Source organism: Acipenser ruthenus, chromosome 22 (genome assembly GCF_902713425.1).
Source record: "Acipenser ruthenus chromosome 22, fAciRut3.2 maternal haplotype, whole genome shotgun sequence".
Taxonomy (NCBI): Eukaryota; Metazoa; Chordata; class Actinopteri; order Acipenseriformes; family Acipenseridae; genus Acipenser; species Acipenser ruthenus.
Genome location: NC_081210.1, coordinates 7,026,372 through 7,045,125, shown reverse-complemented (window position 1 = coordinate 7,045,125; position 18,754 = coordinate 7,026,372). Strand labels below are relative to the sequence as shown.

At 35.2% G+C, this 18,754-nt stretch overlaps 2 protein-coding genes and 2 long non-coding RNA genes across 5 annotated transcripts; 1 reads left to right on the top strand and 3 right to left on the bottom strand.

Moving 5' to 3' along the window:
• Positions 1-4,874: 4,874 nt before the first annotated feature.
• Positions 4,875-10,473, bottom strand: LOC117431350 (hydroxyacylglutathione hydrolase, mitochondrial). 2 transcript variants are annotated; one of them, XM_034052180.3, is made up of 10 exons: positions 10,352-10,412; positions 9,769-9,819; positions 9,189-9,361; positions 8,769-8,833; positions 8,345-8,462; positions 7,626-7,734; positions 7,018-7,121; positions 6,702-6,803; positions 6,447-6,526; positions 4,875-6,171 (listed from the first exon to the last, which is right to left on the bottom strand). In XM_034052180.3, the coding sequence occupies exons 3-10, from the start codon at positions 9,291-9,293 to the stop codon at positions 6,072-6,074; spliced, it is 783 nt and encodes a 260-aa protein (XP_033908071.3). In that variant the 5' UTR covers positions 9,294-9,361; positions 9,769-9,819; positions 10,352-10,412; the 3' UTR covers positions 4,875-6,071. The 2 variants fall into 2 exon arrangements, with proteins under 2 accessions (XP_033908071.3, XP_033908070.3); XM_034052179.3 differs by lacking the exon at positions 9,769-9,819 and having other exon boundaries at positions 10,352-10,473.
• A 236-nt stretch (positions 10,474-10,709) lies between these two features.
• LOC117431732 (acylpyruvase FAHD1, mitochondrial-like) lies at positions 10,710-11,587 on the top strand. The gene has a single exon (XM_034053024.3). The coding sequence runs from the start codon at positions 10,837-10,839 to the stop codon at positions 11,497-11,499; it is 663 nt and encodes a 220-aa protein (XP_033908915.3). The 5' UTR covers positions 10,710-10,836; the 3' UTR covers positions 11,500-11,587.
• Positions 11,588-12,156: 569 nt separating this feature from the next.
• Positions 12,157-13,206, bottom strand: LOC131699396 (uncharacterized). The gene is made up of 3 exons (XR_009308103.1): positions 12,821-13,206; positions 12,542-12,628; positions 12,157-12,266 (listed from the first exon to the last, which is right to left on the bottom strand). It is a non-coding gene; the product is annotated as an uncharacterized LOC131699396 (long non-coding RNA).
• Positions 13,207-13,252: 46 nt separating this feature from the next.
• LOC131699397 (uncharacterized) lies at positions 13,253-15,385 on the bottom strand. The gene is made up of 3 exons (XR_009308104.1): positions 15,303-15,385; positions 14,712-14,790; positions 13,253-13,613 (listed from the first exon to the last, which is right to left on the bottom strand). It is a non-coding gene; the product is annotated as an uncharacterized LOC131699397 (long non-coding RNA).
• Positions 15,386-18,754: the final 3,369 nt, after the last annotated feature.

Here is an 18,754-nt window from a genome sequence, read left to right as displayed (position 1 = left end):
AATAATGCACTGCAGCACATACTGCACATTACGCATTAAGTATAGGTATTGAAGATATTCCTGTATGTATAGATGAATGAACCTTTGGAAACTAAAAAGCAGCAGATCTACACACTATTGTCCTTAAAGCTGTTCTGATGTTGACATGCATCTTGCTGTTGTGTTTGTATTTATTTAGTGATGGTTTTAAAGGGGGAGAGGGGGCAAAAATAAACTGGAAAAATAAAGGGTGGTGGTATTTAAATTTGTTTCTCTTTCAGCACTTCAGACATGGATTGAGATGTAGAAATATATATTCTTTTCAATATACTGATTTAATTATTCTTCTCCTAGCTTGAGCACTGAAACGGATAATGGGCACTGTATTTTATTTTTATTACATGTACGTAACAGTTGTACTGTGTAATATATGATCTTCTAAAAGAATACTGTGCATCTACTAAATGTAAAGTATGTCTTTTATTATTTGTATATAATGGTGCATTTGTTTTTGGGTTTGTGATAATAAATAAAAACATTTCAGATTGGTTTGCACAGATTTTTTTTTTTCTTTCAATTTGGACCTTTTGAATATACAATATTTAATATGTTAACAGTATATACCACAGTGACAGCAAAAATCCTTTGAATTGTCATACATACACGCATAACTTTCTCAAACTAACTGGAGAGTTTAGGTTACTGCACATTTAGCTGCTTTAAACGTTTTAGGACCCAGTTAAAAATAATAATAATAAACTAGAAAGAAACCACTTGGATAAGGAATGGGCCAGTTAAAATAATGCCTTCCCAGTTTATATTGTCAGTTTTTTTTTATTTAATTTATTCCCACCTGAAAATGTTCATTTGAATTGGTTGTAGGCTAAGTAAAAACATTTTGAACCGCAATTGCCAGGAGAAAGTGTTTAAAGTCCCTGGCTTTACTGAACCTTTCAAACAAATAGCCCATGTTTTCAACGACTGCAAACCTGCGCTAGGGTTTTAATACCAGATGCATTTTCAGCAGAGTATCTTGGAATTTACATTACACTAACATAAATGGTTGCTGTATAGACTAATCAATCACATATAGAACAACTAATAATATACACACAAAATATACAACTGTATGAATTCAGATTTACACAACATAAAAAACTCTTGGTACAAAGGAACATAACCTTTGGTGATTGTCCTGGTCATGGCTGGACATTAACAGGTTAACTTTGGGTTTAGTCCAACGGGGTGTTTTTGACTGACTAATGCAGTGAATATCTGAGGGAGGAGATCAAATAAACCCTGCTATGCCTTCCTGTGTAGAATCAAGATAAAGCAGACTCTTCTGGAGTTCAGTTTTTGTGTTTGCACTTGCTTTCTTCTGTTTTGTTTGGTGCAGCACAAAACCATGTCGCTTCTGAGCGCTGTCTGCTATACACGTATATACACGACCTTACTGGAGGAGACTTCAAAAAGCAAAGTCAATTTAGTATATAACTGTGTAGTACTCACAGCAGTAATATTTTTATATGATAAGTATAGTTTCATGCATCACAGCCTCATATCAGGACAAATAAAAAAAAAACTCTTCTGCTCTTTATATGGGGACATATGGAAGATTCAAATGCATGATATCCTTACATGAGGGTGCCATTTCCCCCATATAAAGCAATGGAAATGGTAAATAACAACACTGAAGTGTTGTTTCTGAATATGTCAGATTATTATAACATTCAGCATTTTAGAAACAATATTATTATTATTATGATTATTTAGCTGGAAGAGAAAATCAGCAGCACATCAAGTGATTCTCCTAAACAGCTAAGGAAATCTAGGAGACACATACATGTTTATAAACAGGGAATACATACCTAATTCAAGTGTGGCATGGGAGAGCTGCTTGATTCTAGGGTGCATGGGTGAACTGTGACAATCCTGAGTATTTCTAGTTCAGAAAAAGCTGAGATGTCCGATGCAATATTAACATGTCAGTGCAGTGGTATTTTTTTTAAGGAGTGTGTGAAACCAGTAAAGGTTGAGAAGAAGCCTGGGAAATCAATGGTCAAAATTAAAATTGAAGATGATGGAAGTTACTTTCAGTTTAACCAGGTAAGCATGTAGTTATTATTATTATTATTATTATTATTATTATTATTATTATTATTATTTCTGTTTTCCCAACAGTCCTAGGAATGTGATGGTGTTTACAACACTACACAGTCTACAGCTATGGCCAAAAGTTTTGCATCACCCTATAGAATGATCTAATGTTGCTTCAAGTTGAATGAAACTTGCTGAATAATCGTACATTAACATATTGAATTATATACTGCTTTGTAGTTTTACATATACTTAACGAAAAACTGCCAAAAATTGAAAAATGTGACATTTCGAAATCTAACATGAAATAATGTACTACTATTATGGCTTCCGGTATGCTTTTCTATATCATTTTGTAGTTTTTTTGATTACATAATGTTAAATAAAATATCCAAATTATGTTCATATAGGTGATGCAAAACATTTGGCCATAGCTGTAGTATTAAAGTTATCTGATATTTTAAAAAGTCTCTACAGAACACATTACATATAAAATCTATAGTATACAGTATGCATGTTTAATCAATGTCTAGCACATTAAAACAGAGTGGCTTACATTGTCATGCAATGAGAGTTTAGCCATTTGTTTGCATTGTCTAATAAATGCAACTGTAAATGTAACTCCCACCTTGTCCACACTCGTCATGCCCATTTCAACCTGGTAACAACTTTAATATCTCTCTCTTTTTGGATCAGCTTTGTTAATACAATTTTAATCTGTTTGGTGGTTGTAATCTTTAGTCTTTCACTTGTCCTTTAACTTGTTCTTTCTGTCTTTGTTTTTGCAGGATGGAGGATTACAAAAGCTGGAAAAGGCCAAGATTACCCTGAACAACTGCTTAGCCTGCAGAAAGTGAGTCAATTACACAGCAGAGCCACGAGGAACTCTACAGAGTACTGAATCTGAATAAGGTACTGAAGCTGGTTTACTGATTTCAGTATTAGCACAGCATAGCCTTAGCCAAAGAATCCAGAGATGAGAAATCTGGCCAGTACATTTTACATTTTAATTAAGAGAGACCTTACAGTTAAAGAGTATTAGAAAGTCCTGTGTTAGGGAGAATAATTAGAAGCAACACTGTGGCAGAGCAGGGCAGGGCCCTGCTTGTAAATAGTGTTGGTTTGTGTATTGGTGGTGGTGGTTGGCAGGGATGGGGTTAATTCCTAACCCTGCCAAATACATGTACCCACCACAGTGTTGCTCCTTGTTATTCTCCCTTTTGCAGACTGAGATCATATTTAGTGTGCTACATTTTCTAAAATTTTGACTTTTTGAACTTTTGAAATTTTCTGACTTTTTAAGACATTAGTATTTTTGCGATTGGTATTTTTATTTTTTTATTGCCATAGTGAAACCTAATAAAAGCCTCATATTGTGCTGTTTTAACTGAATTTCAGGAATAAAGATTTCCAGGAGATGACTCTGGAGGACGGGGCTGTAGTACTTCACTTCGCTGCTGCCTACGGCTTCCGAAACCTTGCACAAACTGAAACGAGGGAAATCCCAATACCACTTCGTAGAGGTCATGGCCTGTGCTTCAGGTAAGGCTGAAGTAGGCAACCAGCAGTGGGGTCAGTAATTATGTTAATGCTGCAGTCTGCTTAAACCTTTTTTAAACACTCCTAGTATGCAGCACTTGGTAGAAATGAACTCGCAGTTTCAATGTATTGTAATCTGTATTGTAAGTCTCTACAAACCTCTTTTAGCTCAGACAATGAATATTGTCCTTCTCTGGGCAAGCGAGGGTGAGTCTAATAAAGATCTGCTGAGGTCCTGGAAGAGAACACCACTGTCACAGAACTCTACAACACGTGGCTTGAGAGTGTGAGATCCGAGAGAACCAACAAACTGTTACACACGTGGTACCATGCCGTCGAAAAAATAAGCAGTGGCCTGACCATCAAGTGGTGAAGAACAGCAGGATTTCACTTGACAGCTTGAACAGTATAAAGAAGCTGAGCTCAACTTCTGTCATCTGTAAATAACGTTTGTGCTTTCACAGTAAGATCCTGCAAAAAAACAAGTATGATGACATAAAATGTATAGCTTCCAGTCAACCTTGACTGAAATGGTAGACAGTGGTGGAGAAAAGTGTTTTTTTTTTTTGTTTTTTTAGGGGGGTGGCCTTTAAAATGCAATACAATACAAATTATAGTTTATTTAAAGGTTTTTTTTTTTTTTTTTTTTTTTTGTAAATTTAAGTGTTTTAACTAGCATCCTTAGACCAAAAATTCATGGTGTCTGTGTAGTCCACAGCCTGATACACAGAAAAAAAACTGTGTGTAGTGGCATAGTACTGTCAACTGACTTTACTCCAGTCCAACTGGAAATACAGTCCGGAAATCTTAAAAAAAAAACGATAAGGGACTTGTACAAATACCATACTTATGTATAAAATAATTAACATAGGCTTGGTTTACATGCACTTGAAAATCGACTATACAGTCACGACTGTGTGATGTTGTCACGCAAATACATCGTGAAACAGCAAAAGAACGTCCTTTTGACAGCGTGACTTTAAGGGTAGGGTCAATTGATTTCTCATCGTGCTTGTGGCTCACAAGATTTCAGCAGTCAAGATCCCGTTCTTCTGACTTAATCTCACGTAATCTCCAGCAGAAAGGCCGTACAAAACATACACCCCCCAACACACACACACACACAAAATGTGCATTTATGGACTACTTCAACACTAGAACCGCCGCGGTTATACTCATACCTACAACCGCCAACGGCAGTTATTATCTCGGTACATTATAAACATCATCAATATTAAAATGAAAGACAAACTATTGGATACAACTCAAAAGCTTTATTCAAGCACATAACATCAAACATCTGCACAGCCAAAACACCGTATTTAAATGAACAATTAAACATAAAAGGGTTTATTTATTAAATTACCACATATAAAGCACTACTTCAAAAAATGAAAAACTATAATAAAATAAACACTTCAAAAGAAACCAGTGTGTAAACAAGTTTATGCACATAGAAAACCGTAAAAACAAAAGTCGTTTTTAATCTAAAACGAAATTAACATATGATTTATCTTGCGTGTGTGCCACTGTAGCACTGAATCCAGGTTGAGCTGCTGCAGCCTGGTGCTTTGCAGTTTTCTGAAATGTTTCTGCCAAAGCTCTGTGGTTAGCTTCAAGATGAAATCTCTCCTACTGATATTTTCCCCGGTGCATTCCTTGTACAAAACAAAGGTATTGATGGCTGCCAGGTCCAGTAGAGATAACAACAGGCTTGTATATATAAAAAAAATGAATATTGTAGGTTATATTCAAAATAAAAACATGTATTGTAAAAGGCAGTTCTAGTGTTAATGAAATGTAACTTTTAGATGTTCCACAAACACACACACACATATAAACTTGTACTTAGTAGAAATTATATTTTATATAATTTTGTGTGTGTGTGTGTGTGTGTGTGTGTGTGTGTTGGAAAGGTAACCAGACAAACAAGTAGCTAATGCGCGGTGTAATTCAGAATATGCACGACAACACGTTAATTCATTTCTCTTGTTAAATGTTTTTATCTTCATGGCAACGCATGAAGCTCTCCTCACTATATTCAGAGTCGTTCTTTTCCTACTTAGTAATTTAAATATCCCCTCCCCTAAATGACTATGACTTGAGTAATCTGCATTGGTACGGACGATTTTTTTCCTAAAACAAAAATGCTAGCAACGCATTTCCTGAAAAGTACGGCAAACAGGTCGCAAGGAAAACTGTCATGACTTGTGCATGTAAACGCCGCCATTGTTAAAATTCACATTTTGTACTAAAATTATCCCTGGTTTTTAAAACTTCGAAGTCCCATGAACAGGAAAGATGCTTTAGACATTACAATATAGAGCTCTTTTTTTTTATACATTCCATTTACAAAGCAGTGAGTGATCCAGTTACTGCTAGCTGTGCACCGTGGGTGCAGGGTAGTGCCAGAAAAGCTTATGTAAGAAAGCATGTTCTGTTTTTCCACTTTACAGTCAGTTCTTGGGCACTCTGAAGTTATCCTTCTCTTTGCGAATGGAACCCATAGTAGCGACAGGATCAGTGTGTCCAGCATGTTCCTGCACCGATTTCTCCCTGGTGTTGAGATTAAAGAAAAAAAACAAGCTAACAAAACTGTGTAAATAATGAAATAAAAAAGAATTACGTTTCTGTGCAGCTTTTTGTAAACGACCCACCAAAGATACGATTTATTTTTATTAAAAAGCACCATCACTCAAAAGTACGATATTTATAAAATTTAACCGGGTGTATGCTTTTCATCAAAATGTTTGCTTTCAAGGAAATTATTATTGATGGACTGAAATACAGTAAGATTACAGTATGGTTCTTTTAAAAGAATGGTTCCATACCTGACTCTCATAAAGGGGTTGTAGGTAAACTCTTCAGCTATAGTGGAAGGGATAGTAGGTTCACCTTTGTCATACTTGTCCTGAAAAGGAGAGATTTTGCAAAATTACCACCAATAATAAATACATGAATCACAGAGATTTCTTTTTGTAATTAAAACTCTATGGTAGTACAGTAATTTTGCGTACTAAAATAATTCTAAGTGTGGAAATAATAAAAAGAAGACTTCAATCTAACCCAAGCTGATTATTCAATACCTTTGCCCAAGCTAGTTTTTTCTTGATTGCATCATTTCTTGGTTCCACATGTCTAGCAAACTTCAGATTGTTGATAGTGTACTCATGTCCACAATAAACTCTCTGAAAAAGAACAACCCACATCAACACATCAAAATGTAGCAGACCAACAACAATTTCAAGTTATCTCTGTTTGTATTTTACATCTCCTGTTTTACATTTACATCTGTTTCTAAGCTTTATCTTACCTTTCCTTTTAGCTTTCTAGCTAAAAAGTCTAAAGATTTCTTGCAATAATTAATTTGTAATGTAAGAATTGCAAATAAGTGGTAGTTACGGTTTCAGGTGGAAGGCGTCCAAGAATCTCAATCAAAGCTTTGTACATTTCATCTGCGGTGCCTTCAAAGAACTTCCCACACCCAGCAATGAACAGAGTATCACCTGCAAACATGTATATGCAATCATTTCATGAACATCAGTCAATCAACAAGCTAAGAATAACTATTATTAGGTGTGTGAACTTTATTGTAGAACTAAAATGGTTTGATGTTTTAGGATAACAACTAAAAGTTAAAGAAGACCCAAGAGAAAAATACAGCTATGTACCTGCTACTGACTTGCTGTTTTTATTAGCAAGCGAAATGGTAGGCATACGATGGACTTGTCATGTGTCATTATTTTCATGAGCAGTTTTCAGTTTTAAAAAAGTAGGATTTTCCAATTACTTGCAGAAGGCTTTGATTATCAAACAATACAACTGTTAATTCAGCAAACAACAACTAGTATCAAATTACAAAAGAGTATAAAATGTACCATACTTGCCAATTAAACATATTTAGTATTTGAGCATGACATGTATGTGGTAAAGACTGTTGAAGTAACAGCATAACAAACCTCAAGGACTGTTTCATAGCAATAAATGCAGCCCTTGATAAAATCACTTACCAGTAAATACAGCAGGGGGTTCTGAACTGCTCTCTTTAGTAACAAAATAACAGATGTGTCCAGATGTGTGACACGGTGTAAACAGACACTTAACATTCAAGGATCCAACCTAAATTTGGTAAGAAAATAATATTTAGCTGCACTGATGCTGTATTCCTTTAAAGTTAATACAAACTCATGACCTTGCCGGTTCTTGTATAAGTGTTATGAAGTGGGCAGAGTACCGGTCAATTATGAGATTAAAGACATTAGTGTTATACCAAGGTCAGCTGTATATATTAGTTATTATAAATCAATCACCTTATCTAAAATATTGACAGAAATGTTACATATGGTTTATTATTAGTAGTATTATTACTAGTGACAAAATGTTGCTGTTGCCTGTAGAAATTGTGTAGTGGTGTTTTTTTGTTTTACAATTTCTGGCAGGGAATTGTTGTTTGGCCATAGTTTAAAAAAAAATAAATAAAGATTTTTACATTTATTACAAAAGTTTTTCTTCACAAGATTATTGCAAGTCTGGGTTTGTGAAACCAGCTGATAATCATTAGTCATGATTACAGAACCTCAGTATGCACCAAACATAGAGGTAATAGTAACTATCCATTTACGCTTTTAAAACTAATGGAAAACTTTCCTTTTTTTTTTTTTTTACACTAAACACTTTTTGATGGTTTTTCTATGACAGTATAAGGTTGTCCTTTCATTTCTCATTTTACCTTGAATGTATTGTGGTGTGTGACTTTCTGGTTAAGGGCCCCCACTCTGCTGTCTCCCCCATAAACTTTCAACCCAGAAACCAACTTCACCATCTTCTCATTGCCTCCTGCATGGTCCCTGAGGAAATATGATATTTTAGGTCTATAATGAGACTAATTTTGTTTAACAAATAATATGCGAAACAAATCTAGCTGATTTCACAGACCGACCAGCTTACCTAACATTAGGTAGTCCAGGATTTACTGATAATCAGGGTCTGTGAAACCAGCCAAGCTGTAGTACTAATGTGCTTGTTTGAATTGATATACATAAATCTAAAACTCTTTGGGTCTGTGCTGCTGCTTAGGTTTTTTGGCTACATAGATATTAGAAGTTTAGATGCAGAACATGCCTGCCATTAAATTCAATTGAACAGACTCTTACCAGTGATGATGTGTAGTAAGAACAGTAGTTAGTTTCACCCCATGCTTTTTGACTGCTTCCACAACCTAAACAACATATAAGGATTAGAAGAAGTAGAAGAAGAAGAAGAAGAAGGGCACACTTTGAGATATATAGTACATATACCTGGCAGTCTCTAACAACCGTTTTCAAGCATTACCACAGAATACAGCATTGTCACACTGAATTTATTTAGTTTTGTTGTTGAAACATTTGTCTGCATTCACCTCAGAATACAGTATTGATTCTCAATACCCAATCAGCGCTAACCCTGAACTACCTTACCTAAAGTAACATTAGGCAGTCATAATCGGAGTCTGTGAAACCAGCCAAGTGTCTGCTTATTACATCCCCTTTCACACTTGAGAACCTTTCTCTTAGAGGAAGAAAAAAAAAAAATACCTTTTGTGGCTCCACGGGGTCCACAATAGCTGCTTCCTTGGTCTCCTCATCAATAAGAAGGTACATGTAGTTATCAGTCAATGCTGGGAGCAGTTCAACCTTCATGCTTGATTGTGAAATGAGTAAAGACTTTCGAGAGGAATGGATTAAAGCTGCACTCGCTTGTGCTGGACCTGAAAGCGAAATTACACATGAGTTGGAAATAAGACTCCCATTGCACAGTAGTTTTTCATTCCAGGTTTTACTTTGAGCTTGACTCTTACCAAGGACCCTTATCTAAAATAAAAAAGGCTGTCAATAGATAAAAGTTAATACAGTACAACTATGTTTAGTTTGGAAAACCGTACCATGTTGGTGTATCTTTGTCAAATCAGTACTAGGCTGAGCCAGTAGTGTTGATTTTCAAATAGCCATGCTGGTTGAAAAGCTGGTAATGCTCATTTAATTTCTTTTAAAAAAAAGTGTCAATTTAAAATCCCTTTTCCCAACTCGTTGTCTACAATTTTCAATGAAGTCTGATTGCTGTATGTAAACCTGTGCTGGGGACTTCATAGCCAGTAAACGTGATCAAATTCTCTACCTGTCCTGTTCAGCAGCCCTTACTGGAATGTTTTGAAGTGAGAGGTAGAGACTAGAGTATAAAAGTAAAAACAAACATGGAGTAGTCACTTGTTGAGAGATAAAGACAATGGCATTGGATAAGTACTGCATTCAAGCACAAAACTACCCACAACCACAGTTCATGAGAGCTCCATAATTTTCATACAGGTTCATTTTCATTAGTACTTTCTGTGCTGTATATATGAGGATTGCTTCAAAACACGTGAATTAAAAAAAATTGTAAACGTCTTTATTGATTTGCCATGAATTATAAAGTACATATTTATCAATTGACACTGCGGCTGCTTTGTAATCGATATATCATAATTTGACATCCAATCCAAATTATAGAAATAGGTTGTTCTAATTTTCTAGTTTTTTTTTTAAACACGTTCTCGTTGAACACATATATTTGAATTTTTATATAATATAACTGTAGGTGGTAAGTTGATTAACGCAGCACTTGCAGTGCAATTTTCATCTGTCAATATTGTATAACATTTTTATTAAAAAAACCAAAACATTCTTAATAGATTTCCATAAAACAAACAATCTTTCCATACCGAATTTGTAAGCAGCACCTAAACCATGAGTGACGACACCCGTCAAGGACCTGAATAACATGGCAATACTGCTGTCTGGTGATTATGGTAAACAGGAACTAAACACACTGTTTGGTTTAAAGTACAGTATTGCATCATTCCCTTTTTAACTTTAACCCCGACCTCACAGCCAATCTGATCAGGGGGTGTGACACACGCAATTTGCGCTGTAGTTATTAAACTTTGTATATTATTAATCATAAAACTGCTCCCCCTAATGTATATGTTTATTTTATTTATTCATTTTAAATAACAATTGTATATCTATTTTCACACACCGTTTCTGCTTGTACTATGTAAACTGCGGTGGAATCAAATAAAGAGTGTTGAAATCCAGTGCTTTCCATCTGCTGGACTTGTTTGGCACCTCCAGCACACCGTAGAACTCAAAAAGGCCAGTTATAGTTACAGTATACTGACGGGCTGTAATAAAGCCGACCGTGACAATGGCTTCTACAAGAAATCTAAACAGATTTTGGGAGTGGGGACGTAAAATTATCTGTGTTGGAAGAAATTATGCTGACCATGCCAAAGAACTGAAAAATGCGGTCCCAACAGAGCCTGTGTTGTTTCTGAAACCACCCTCTGCTTATGTGACTGAAGGGTCGTCTATAATGGTGCCTTTCTACTCTCACAATTTACACCATGAAGTGGAGCTGGGGGTCGTTATTGGGAAAGGGGGGACAGCAATCCCCCAGAACGCTGCAATGGACCACATCGCCGGCTATGCGTTGTGTCTCGATATGACAGCCAGGGATGTCCAAGACGAATGCAAAACCAAAGGTCTGCCGTGGACTCTCGCAAAAGCATTCAACACGTCATGTCCCGTGAGCGAATTTATCACCAAGGAAAAGATCGCCGACCCTGGCAATGTAAAGATTTGGCTCAAAGTGAATGACCAGTTACGACAGGAAGGCAACACCTCCCAAATGATCTTCTCGATCCCTTTTCTCATCAGTTACATCAGCGAGATCATAACTTTGGAAGAGGGTGACCTCATTTTGACAGGGACCCCGAAAGGAGTATCAAGCGTTCAGGAACACGATGAACTGCAGGCAGGGATCGAGGGCATTGTGAGCATGAAGTTCAGAGTGGATAGGCCAGAGTGACCTTCTTTAAGTCTCTGGATAAGTTCTAAGTTGGATAATGTGTAAACATTATCAAAAACTACAGAAATAAATGTGAATTTATTTGCAATGGTTATAAATTGTTTATAGGCAAAAATACTACATGGTTCCTTACTCGAGGAATACATTAGTATTTTAGTAATTACATTTGAAGTCTAAATAAAGTAGTCTCAGGCCTGGACTATGTCATTTTCTGAAATACACACACCCGTCACAGGTGTAAGTCAGACCAATATTGTTTCTTTCGTGCTCTTGGATCTTGAGAACACCTTTATGCTAGGAACCTGAGTGACGTAATTGTGCCAAATGAGAAGAATATGGTGTGTAGGTGATGTTCATATGCATCAAGATGGCATTACAGGGTCACGTTTTTTAAAATTAATTATATGTTTAAAATGCATTGCAGCAAATGAAAGACAATCTGAATTATATTTTTAACAATAACTGGTTATAGCTTTATTAACTTTATAGAGACATACAATCAATCAGTATACTTCCTCTAAGAAATAATTTAATTCACACATAATTTAAACAGATGAATAATGAATGCTTTAAAACTTGATATTAATTTAATAATAAACAATTTTATTTGAATTTATTTTTTGTTAACTAAGCATACAGATACCAAACCATTGACTGCTCCACATTCCCAAGACAGGTAAGCATTGGCTTACTTCTTCAGGGTCAGCCAGTGTACAGGATAGCACTTTGACTCTAAGACCAGTTCTTGCATTTGGTGATGGAAGTATCTGAAATCATTAAATGAATATGGTCAATTCTCAAAAATGATTGTATTTCATCAATTGAGGGAACTGTACAGGGAATTATTTATAAACGGACATTTCTTTCTGTCACACATTTTTTTTTATTTTTTGTGTTACCTATTTAGAACCATCATATATAATTTATTAATGATAATTACTATTCATTATTTAATCTTTGACAAGGAATCTATGCAACTTCCCTTACCTTCTCTAAGAAACCTGAATAAACAATTAATAGTGTATAAAAAATATATGCACACCTTCAGATAAATTTTCCATCTTTCCAAAAGAAATCTCCATTTCAGGGATGTTTTATGGCCCTCCGCTAGACAGATAAAATCATCAACCTAAAAACCAAGACAAAACATATCTTAGGAAATAACAATTCTACAAAAGCAATGGGCTTAATAAATACTGTATGAGCGCGTAAGGCACATGCGTCAATGCATCGCACCTTGTAGTACATTTCCTATCTGAATTATCAGTTGTCCTCTAGTTTAAATGTAGAGAGAGCACAATTTTGTAAACTGAAAACTTACAGTGCAATGTTTTCTCTGCTACATTCCCTGACAGGTTGCGGGATTGCAGCGTGCCTGTATGATCAGTAAGGTCCACCAGTAACTCAAAGGTCGTAATGACATCCACAGGTTTTCCAGATCCAGAGCATGCCACATTCACACAGGTGTTTGATTCCTCATTTATTGCAAATTTGCTACAAGCACTAAAAGATAAAGAAAATGAAAAAAAAATTGAACTATCACATATGTAGCTTCTTACTAGGTCAAATATAATGGCACTGGTTGTTTCATATTTTAAAATAATATCTAAATAAGAAAAAAAAATTGAATTCTCTTAGTTACATAAACCTGCAATAAAACCCATTTACTATGCATTCTATACCGCACATGTTTATATTATGTGTTTTCATTCAGGTTTCAAAATATATCTGTTTTAATCTAAAAAATAACAGCCATAGTACCGAACTATACACAACTTCCACTAGAGGGCAATCTTCTACAAAACATTGCAGATATTTACAGAAGTAATAGTCATAGTAAGGCTGGGACCAAATCAAAACTTTGACAACCCGCTAATCGCACTTAACAAAACTGTATTTAATAGCGTTTTCTTTTTATGTGTAGAAGAAATAAGATACTTATAAAAAAAAGAAAACATTATTAAATACAATTTTGTTAAGTGCGATTAGCAGGTTGTCAAAGTCTAGAGTCAGCATGAACATCATGTATAAAATTAGATTTAAAATAAACTCAGCTTTTTCTGTCTGGAAATCCCTTGACATCAGTTTCTTCCAATTATAACCCCAACTACACTCTAAAAAAGACATGTATGAAAAGATCATGATAAATGAAAAACATTCCAGACGTTGCTAATGTATGTTTTTGTAACATTTAGAAACTAACAGAAAACTGTTTGTTAGACCACAATGGCCAAGTTTACAGTATATTCTGAAAAAGTTAATTGATGCTGGTAATTAAACACGTATTTCTATTCCAACAATGATGATGTATGCAGTACATTATGACAGGGCTAGATAAAGTTATTTACTTGATCTGCAGCAGGTTTTATTACTTAAACAGTTTTGTGTAACAAATAGTTCCATTATAATATAAATTATTAGCTCTAGACAGTAGTTTAACTAAAAAAGTATGTTCACTTTGATTTATGGAGTAAAAAAGTATTTTTTTCCTACTGTGGGAACCAGTCAGGATTTGCAAGATGATGCAGTTTCTAAACTGACAAGGAACATTTCAGTAGCTAGTTGTCTCTTCTTTGAAAATTTCAAAGAAAAAGTACAGAGTAATAGTTTTAGGATTCGCCTAACATCCAGTTATGTTTTTATTTCCAATTAAAACAGCTTGCAATGACATCAACTAGCTGGCCCTTTGAACATGTGGTTTTAACAAGCGGAGTGAGAAATAGATTAAGAAATATATACTGTACAGTCTTTAAACAAGTACTATGTGTAAATCAATCCTATTATAAATATTTATTAACTTTTGCTACATGCTGTACTTAATAAACTGCAGATTGCCAGGTGTCATGCAGTACCATCTTTCAATCAAGCTCTTTGACAATACTCCTGGGCTTCTTATAGTTTGAGACACAACTTAGTAGGCCCTCAAAAACAATTGTTAAAGCACCTTATGGTGCTTTTGGAAAAGCATTAGGGCAATCAAAAAATCTGCACTTACTGCCAACAAGCTACCTGAGAAAACAATATGCAGCATAAAAACAAGCTGACTTGGTACTAGCAGGCACATCAGTCAAGAATAAACTAATATTTATTCTGCAATTAAAGCATCGTGTGATACATTTACACCTACGTGCATGGAAATTAAATACTGTAATATATAATCTCCCATTAGGAAAAATACCCCAAATAAATACAACATGGGTAATGGAACTTACAGGATGAGCTGTGTAGGATGCAGTTCTGAAATGGCAAACAAAAGACTGGGCAGGACCATTGGATGCCATTTTTTACAACCTGTAAATGATGAAAATAACATGAATAAAAAAAATAAATGAATACTCCAGGAATTACCTTTGAATTAAAAACTTATTTGAAACGAACAAAGGTGTGATTGGGAGTGTTTGGATGAGAAAATACGTGTTTTGTAAAGTTACATTTTACTCCATATGTAATAAATACAGACAGCTGGTGTTAGAAAAATGTGCTATAGAGCTACATTTTTTAAAATAAAAAAAAGCAAAAGATAAAAAGGCAACTCTTTTCAAACCATTCTCTATATAACCACGAATATTAATTGTTGGACTGTTTTATCTTGACCAAAAGCAAACAACGTTTATGCCTACTGATGACATTTTGGTAACAGGTAGCAAAATGTGACGCTTATACATGTCATACTTTGCTACCAGTAGCAAATTTAGACAAAGTAGCAAAAAATGATGTTTCTAACTCCAGCAACAATACAGTGCAGTACATGTGTAAGTAAACGAATAATAACAATAATAAACTGGAGAATATTTATATTTTACCTGAGATTGAGCGATGGGGATACGAGGAAATATTTAAACCTAAACGAGGCTCTGGGTTGAGGCGCTGCTCGAGTGCCGTGGTGGAACGCGCAGGTCACAAGCCGCCCAGCGCACCGACGTGCACCGTACAGTATTTGACTATCCCTGGTGCACCTAGCATTTTTTTCCGTATGCTAAATAAATAAGTAAACAAATAAATAAACAAACGAATAACTTAAAGCAAAATATGTATGTATTTGTAACTGTTTTTATTTATTTATTTATTTATTACATAATTCTGTATATAATTCTGAGCACAGCTGGTGAAAACCGTAACGCTCAAGGTAACTTGTTACGCACAATGAAACGTTTACTAGCATGATTGGTAAGCCTCTATTAATATTTTGAAACTATCGTAGAGACCTCGTCCAGGACACGCGCGTGTGATAAAGGTGCTATTCCCAAGGCAATGTCACTCAAATCCACAGCTTGGTTTGCATTTATATTTCTGCCGTCATGTGCATAAATAAAACCTTTGACAACATCTAATTTAAAATTTCTGTTTTACAGCTACGCATTCGTTCTATAAGGTCATACATAAAAAATAATAATAATAAAAATCTCCGAGGTTAAACTAACATTTGTAGAAATTGTTAATGCATCCCCTTGGGTTATTTAATCTCCTTGTTTGTTCTCAAATTGCTGCATAATTGGAATAATATTATTACGTTCTATATCAGGAAATACATTTCTCACATACTGTGCACCCACATCCCTTTTCCATTGCTCCACTGTATTGCAGCTGGTGACATCATCACATGCTTTGCCCTAGTAGCTGTAAAGGTGCAGGTGACCGGGTTTAGTTTTTTTTTTTTGTTGTTGTTCTTGTCATAACTGCCACCCTTACCTAATTTTATACATATGTTGGTGGGAATGTGGGAGCATATTGCCTTGTAGATTCTATACCATGCACCTATATTTGCATTTTTTACAGCAGTATAAACTCCAGTGCCTCAGGCTCTAGGAATTGACCTTTAGCACAGCAGACCCCTGGGACTGCAACTTAATAACACAGGACCACACTGCCTTCGGTTCTGAAGAACAAAACCTTAAAAGCCACTTTTTCCATTAACTTCAAATGGGTGATTTGCTGTTTTTCTTCCCCAGACAAGGTCATTTACAATGACTAAGGTTGTCCTATCAAGGTTTTTGCATTCATTTGTTAGTTAAAATAAACCATGATTAACTCTTTGAGATGATCTGTTTTTAAGAGACTGCTATCAGGGACTCAATTAACTTTGAAATGGGAAAGCCATTTTCAGAAAATATTAAATCATAGTAACATTATTATTTATTATCCTTAACCTGTCCTAAATAAAATATCTTGGTTTAAAGTCCACCCGCTGAAAACAAGCTTTGTTTTGAACCCTGGATGTATAGCCATTAACAATGATTTAATGAGACACCCTTTCCTTCTGGGACATTCTGGGGTATTGCTTTAGTGGATTTAAGGTTATTCTGAGGTTAACAATGTTGAATAATTGTTGCAGTCATACATTATTGCTTCAGTCTGTGGTTACGGAGTGAAAGCACATTTGTAGCTTTGACACAGCAGAGAATTGTCAATGCGGCCCTGATGAATGGTAATATAAATGAATAATTGAGCTCTAAGAATGACTGGACATAGGTCATGACTGTAAGATTTGACAAATATAATTAGAGAATTAATAATGAAATAAAAATGAGTCCTGTGATGTATTGGAAGGAACAAGTGGTAAACAAACCTTTTGTGCTTCAGTGAATTTCATCAGAGATTGCAGTGGATTTATAACCTCCTGTTGCTGCAAGAATTAGCCGGAGGCAGCACACTTGTTTAGGTGTGACATGGTGACTGAACGACAATGTGGCTTCAGGAGGCAGAGAGTTTGCTGTATACCGTATGCCTGCAGCTCAAACTTAGGGATTGTAACCGAAATGTTACTTTGGTCAGCCTTTGAAACATAAAACAAACAATGTTACTTTATGATAATCTTTTACATTTGTCCTCATCACTGAAAACAGAAATCGATATTGATCAGCAACATCCTGTCCTTCTTCTGTAGTTTTTAAGTTGCCAGCGTTGCTTGATAAACATGGTGTGCCAGTCCTGCACCGTGGAGCCTTTCACTACCTCATCTAAACCAGGGGAAATGGATACCACCTGGACGCTCATATTTATTATGTCAATAAACACGGTTATAATTTGTATAGCGTTGATGACATGTCATGACCATAAACTCACTGTCAGGCTCAATATTTTGAAAGGTCACTGACAGATGCCCATCCACAGCAATAGTGTCTTTTACCAGGTAATCCTGCTGGTATTGATTGCAATGTAGGACATTTATAGCAGTATAATTTACATGTTATATCTCTTACAATGCATTCATACAGAATAGATCTGCCATTCAGTACAGAGGAGGCATTTAGAAAAATGACCACAAAAATCTTCCTGCAAGAAAATGATATAACAACTGTAACAAAAAGTCCCCAACTCCCCTCCAGAAATATCAATCATATTTTTTGAAAAGAGAAAAACAATAAGCCATATAATCATTATCCAATGATTGATTTGTCCACTTGTTTTATTTTTTACAAGTAAGCATGGTTCTCGTGATTTATTATTTTTTTTCCACATTAAAGAGCAACAGCCCAGTCATGGGTCTGCATTGATCACATTGTTTTTGCCATACCTTTATAAAATGATATTTTTCAATATCATACAGCGGTACAAATCCTAAATGAAGAATTAAAAGTCATATTGAATCCATATTACCACACTGCACAGCTCATTACATGTATATAGTGTCATGTTACAGCCATAAACAATAATAAACTATTGCTATAGGCTCACATATTATACTTTGATCATAATTTAATGACATTGCCTAGGTGTGTTTTCTAGTATATGATACAACCATTTGTATTGATATACTGCACTGCACTTGAAATATGATAGAACCAATTGTATTGGTAAACCTAATATCAACTAGAATGACTGCACTTCATGGTTTAATATGAATCCATGTTAGACTAGCGGGCAATATCAATGTTCCACTGTAAAATGTCACCTGGGGATTATTAGTAAAATATGAAAGGTAAATGAACATGTGCATTGTTAATATTAACCATGACTAAAGAAATTATTAATAATAATAATACATTACAATATGAAATTATTTCCCTGTCTTTAAATGGAGTCTGCCCTTCACATCCCACTGGTATTCAACTGCTGCTTGATTAGGATTATCATTCGTATCCTAAAAAGAGATGACAGCTTCATTTAAGATAATAATATCCTTTCAATGTAATATAATTTGGAGACTATTCTGCGTTCAAACTAGAATGCCTCTTACATGTCTGTTATCAGGATTGTATTTAACTAGCATTACTACAAATAGAGGATGGGGCGGTAGAACATTTGCACAAGAACT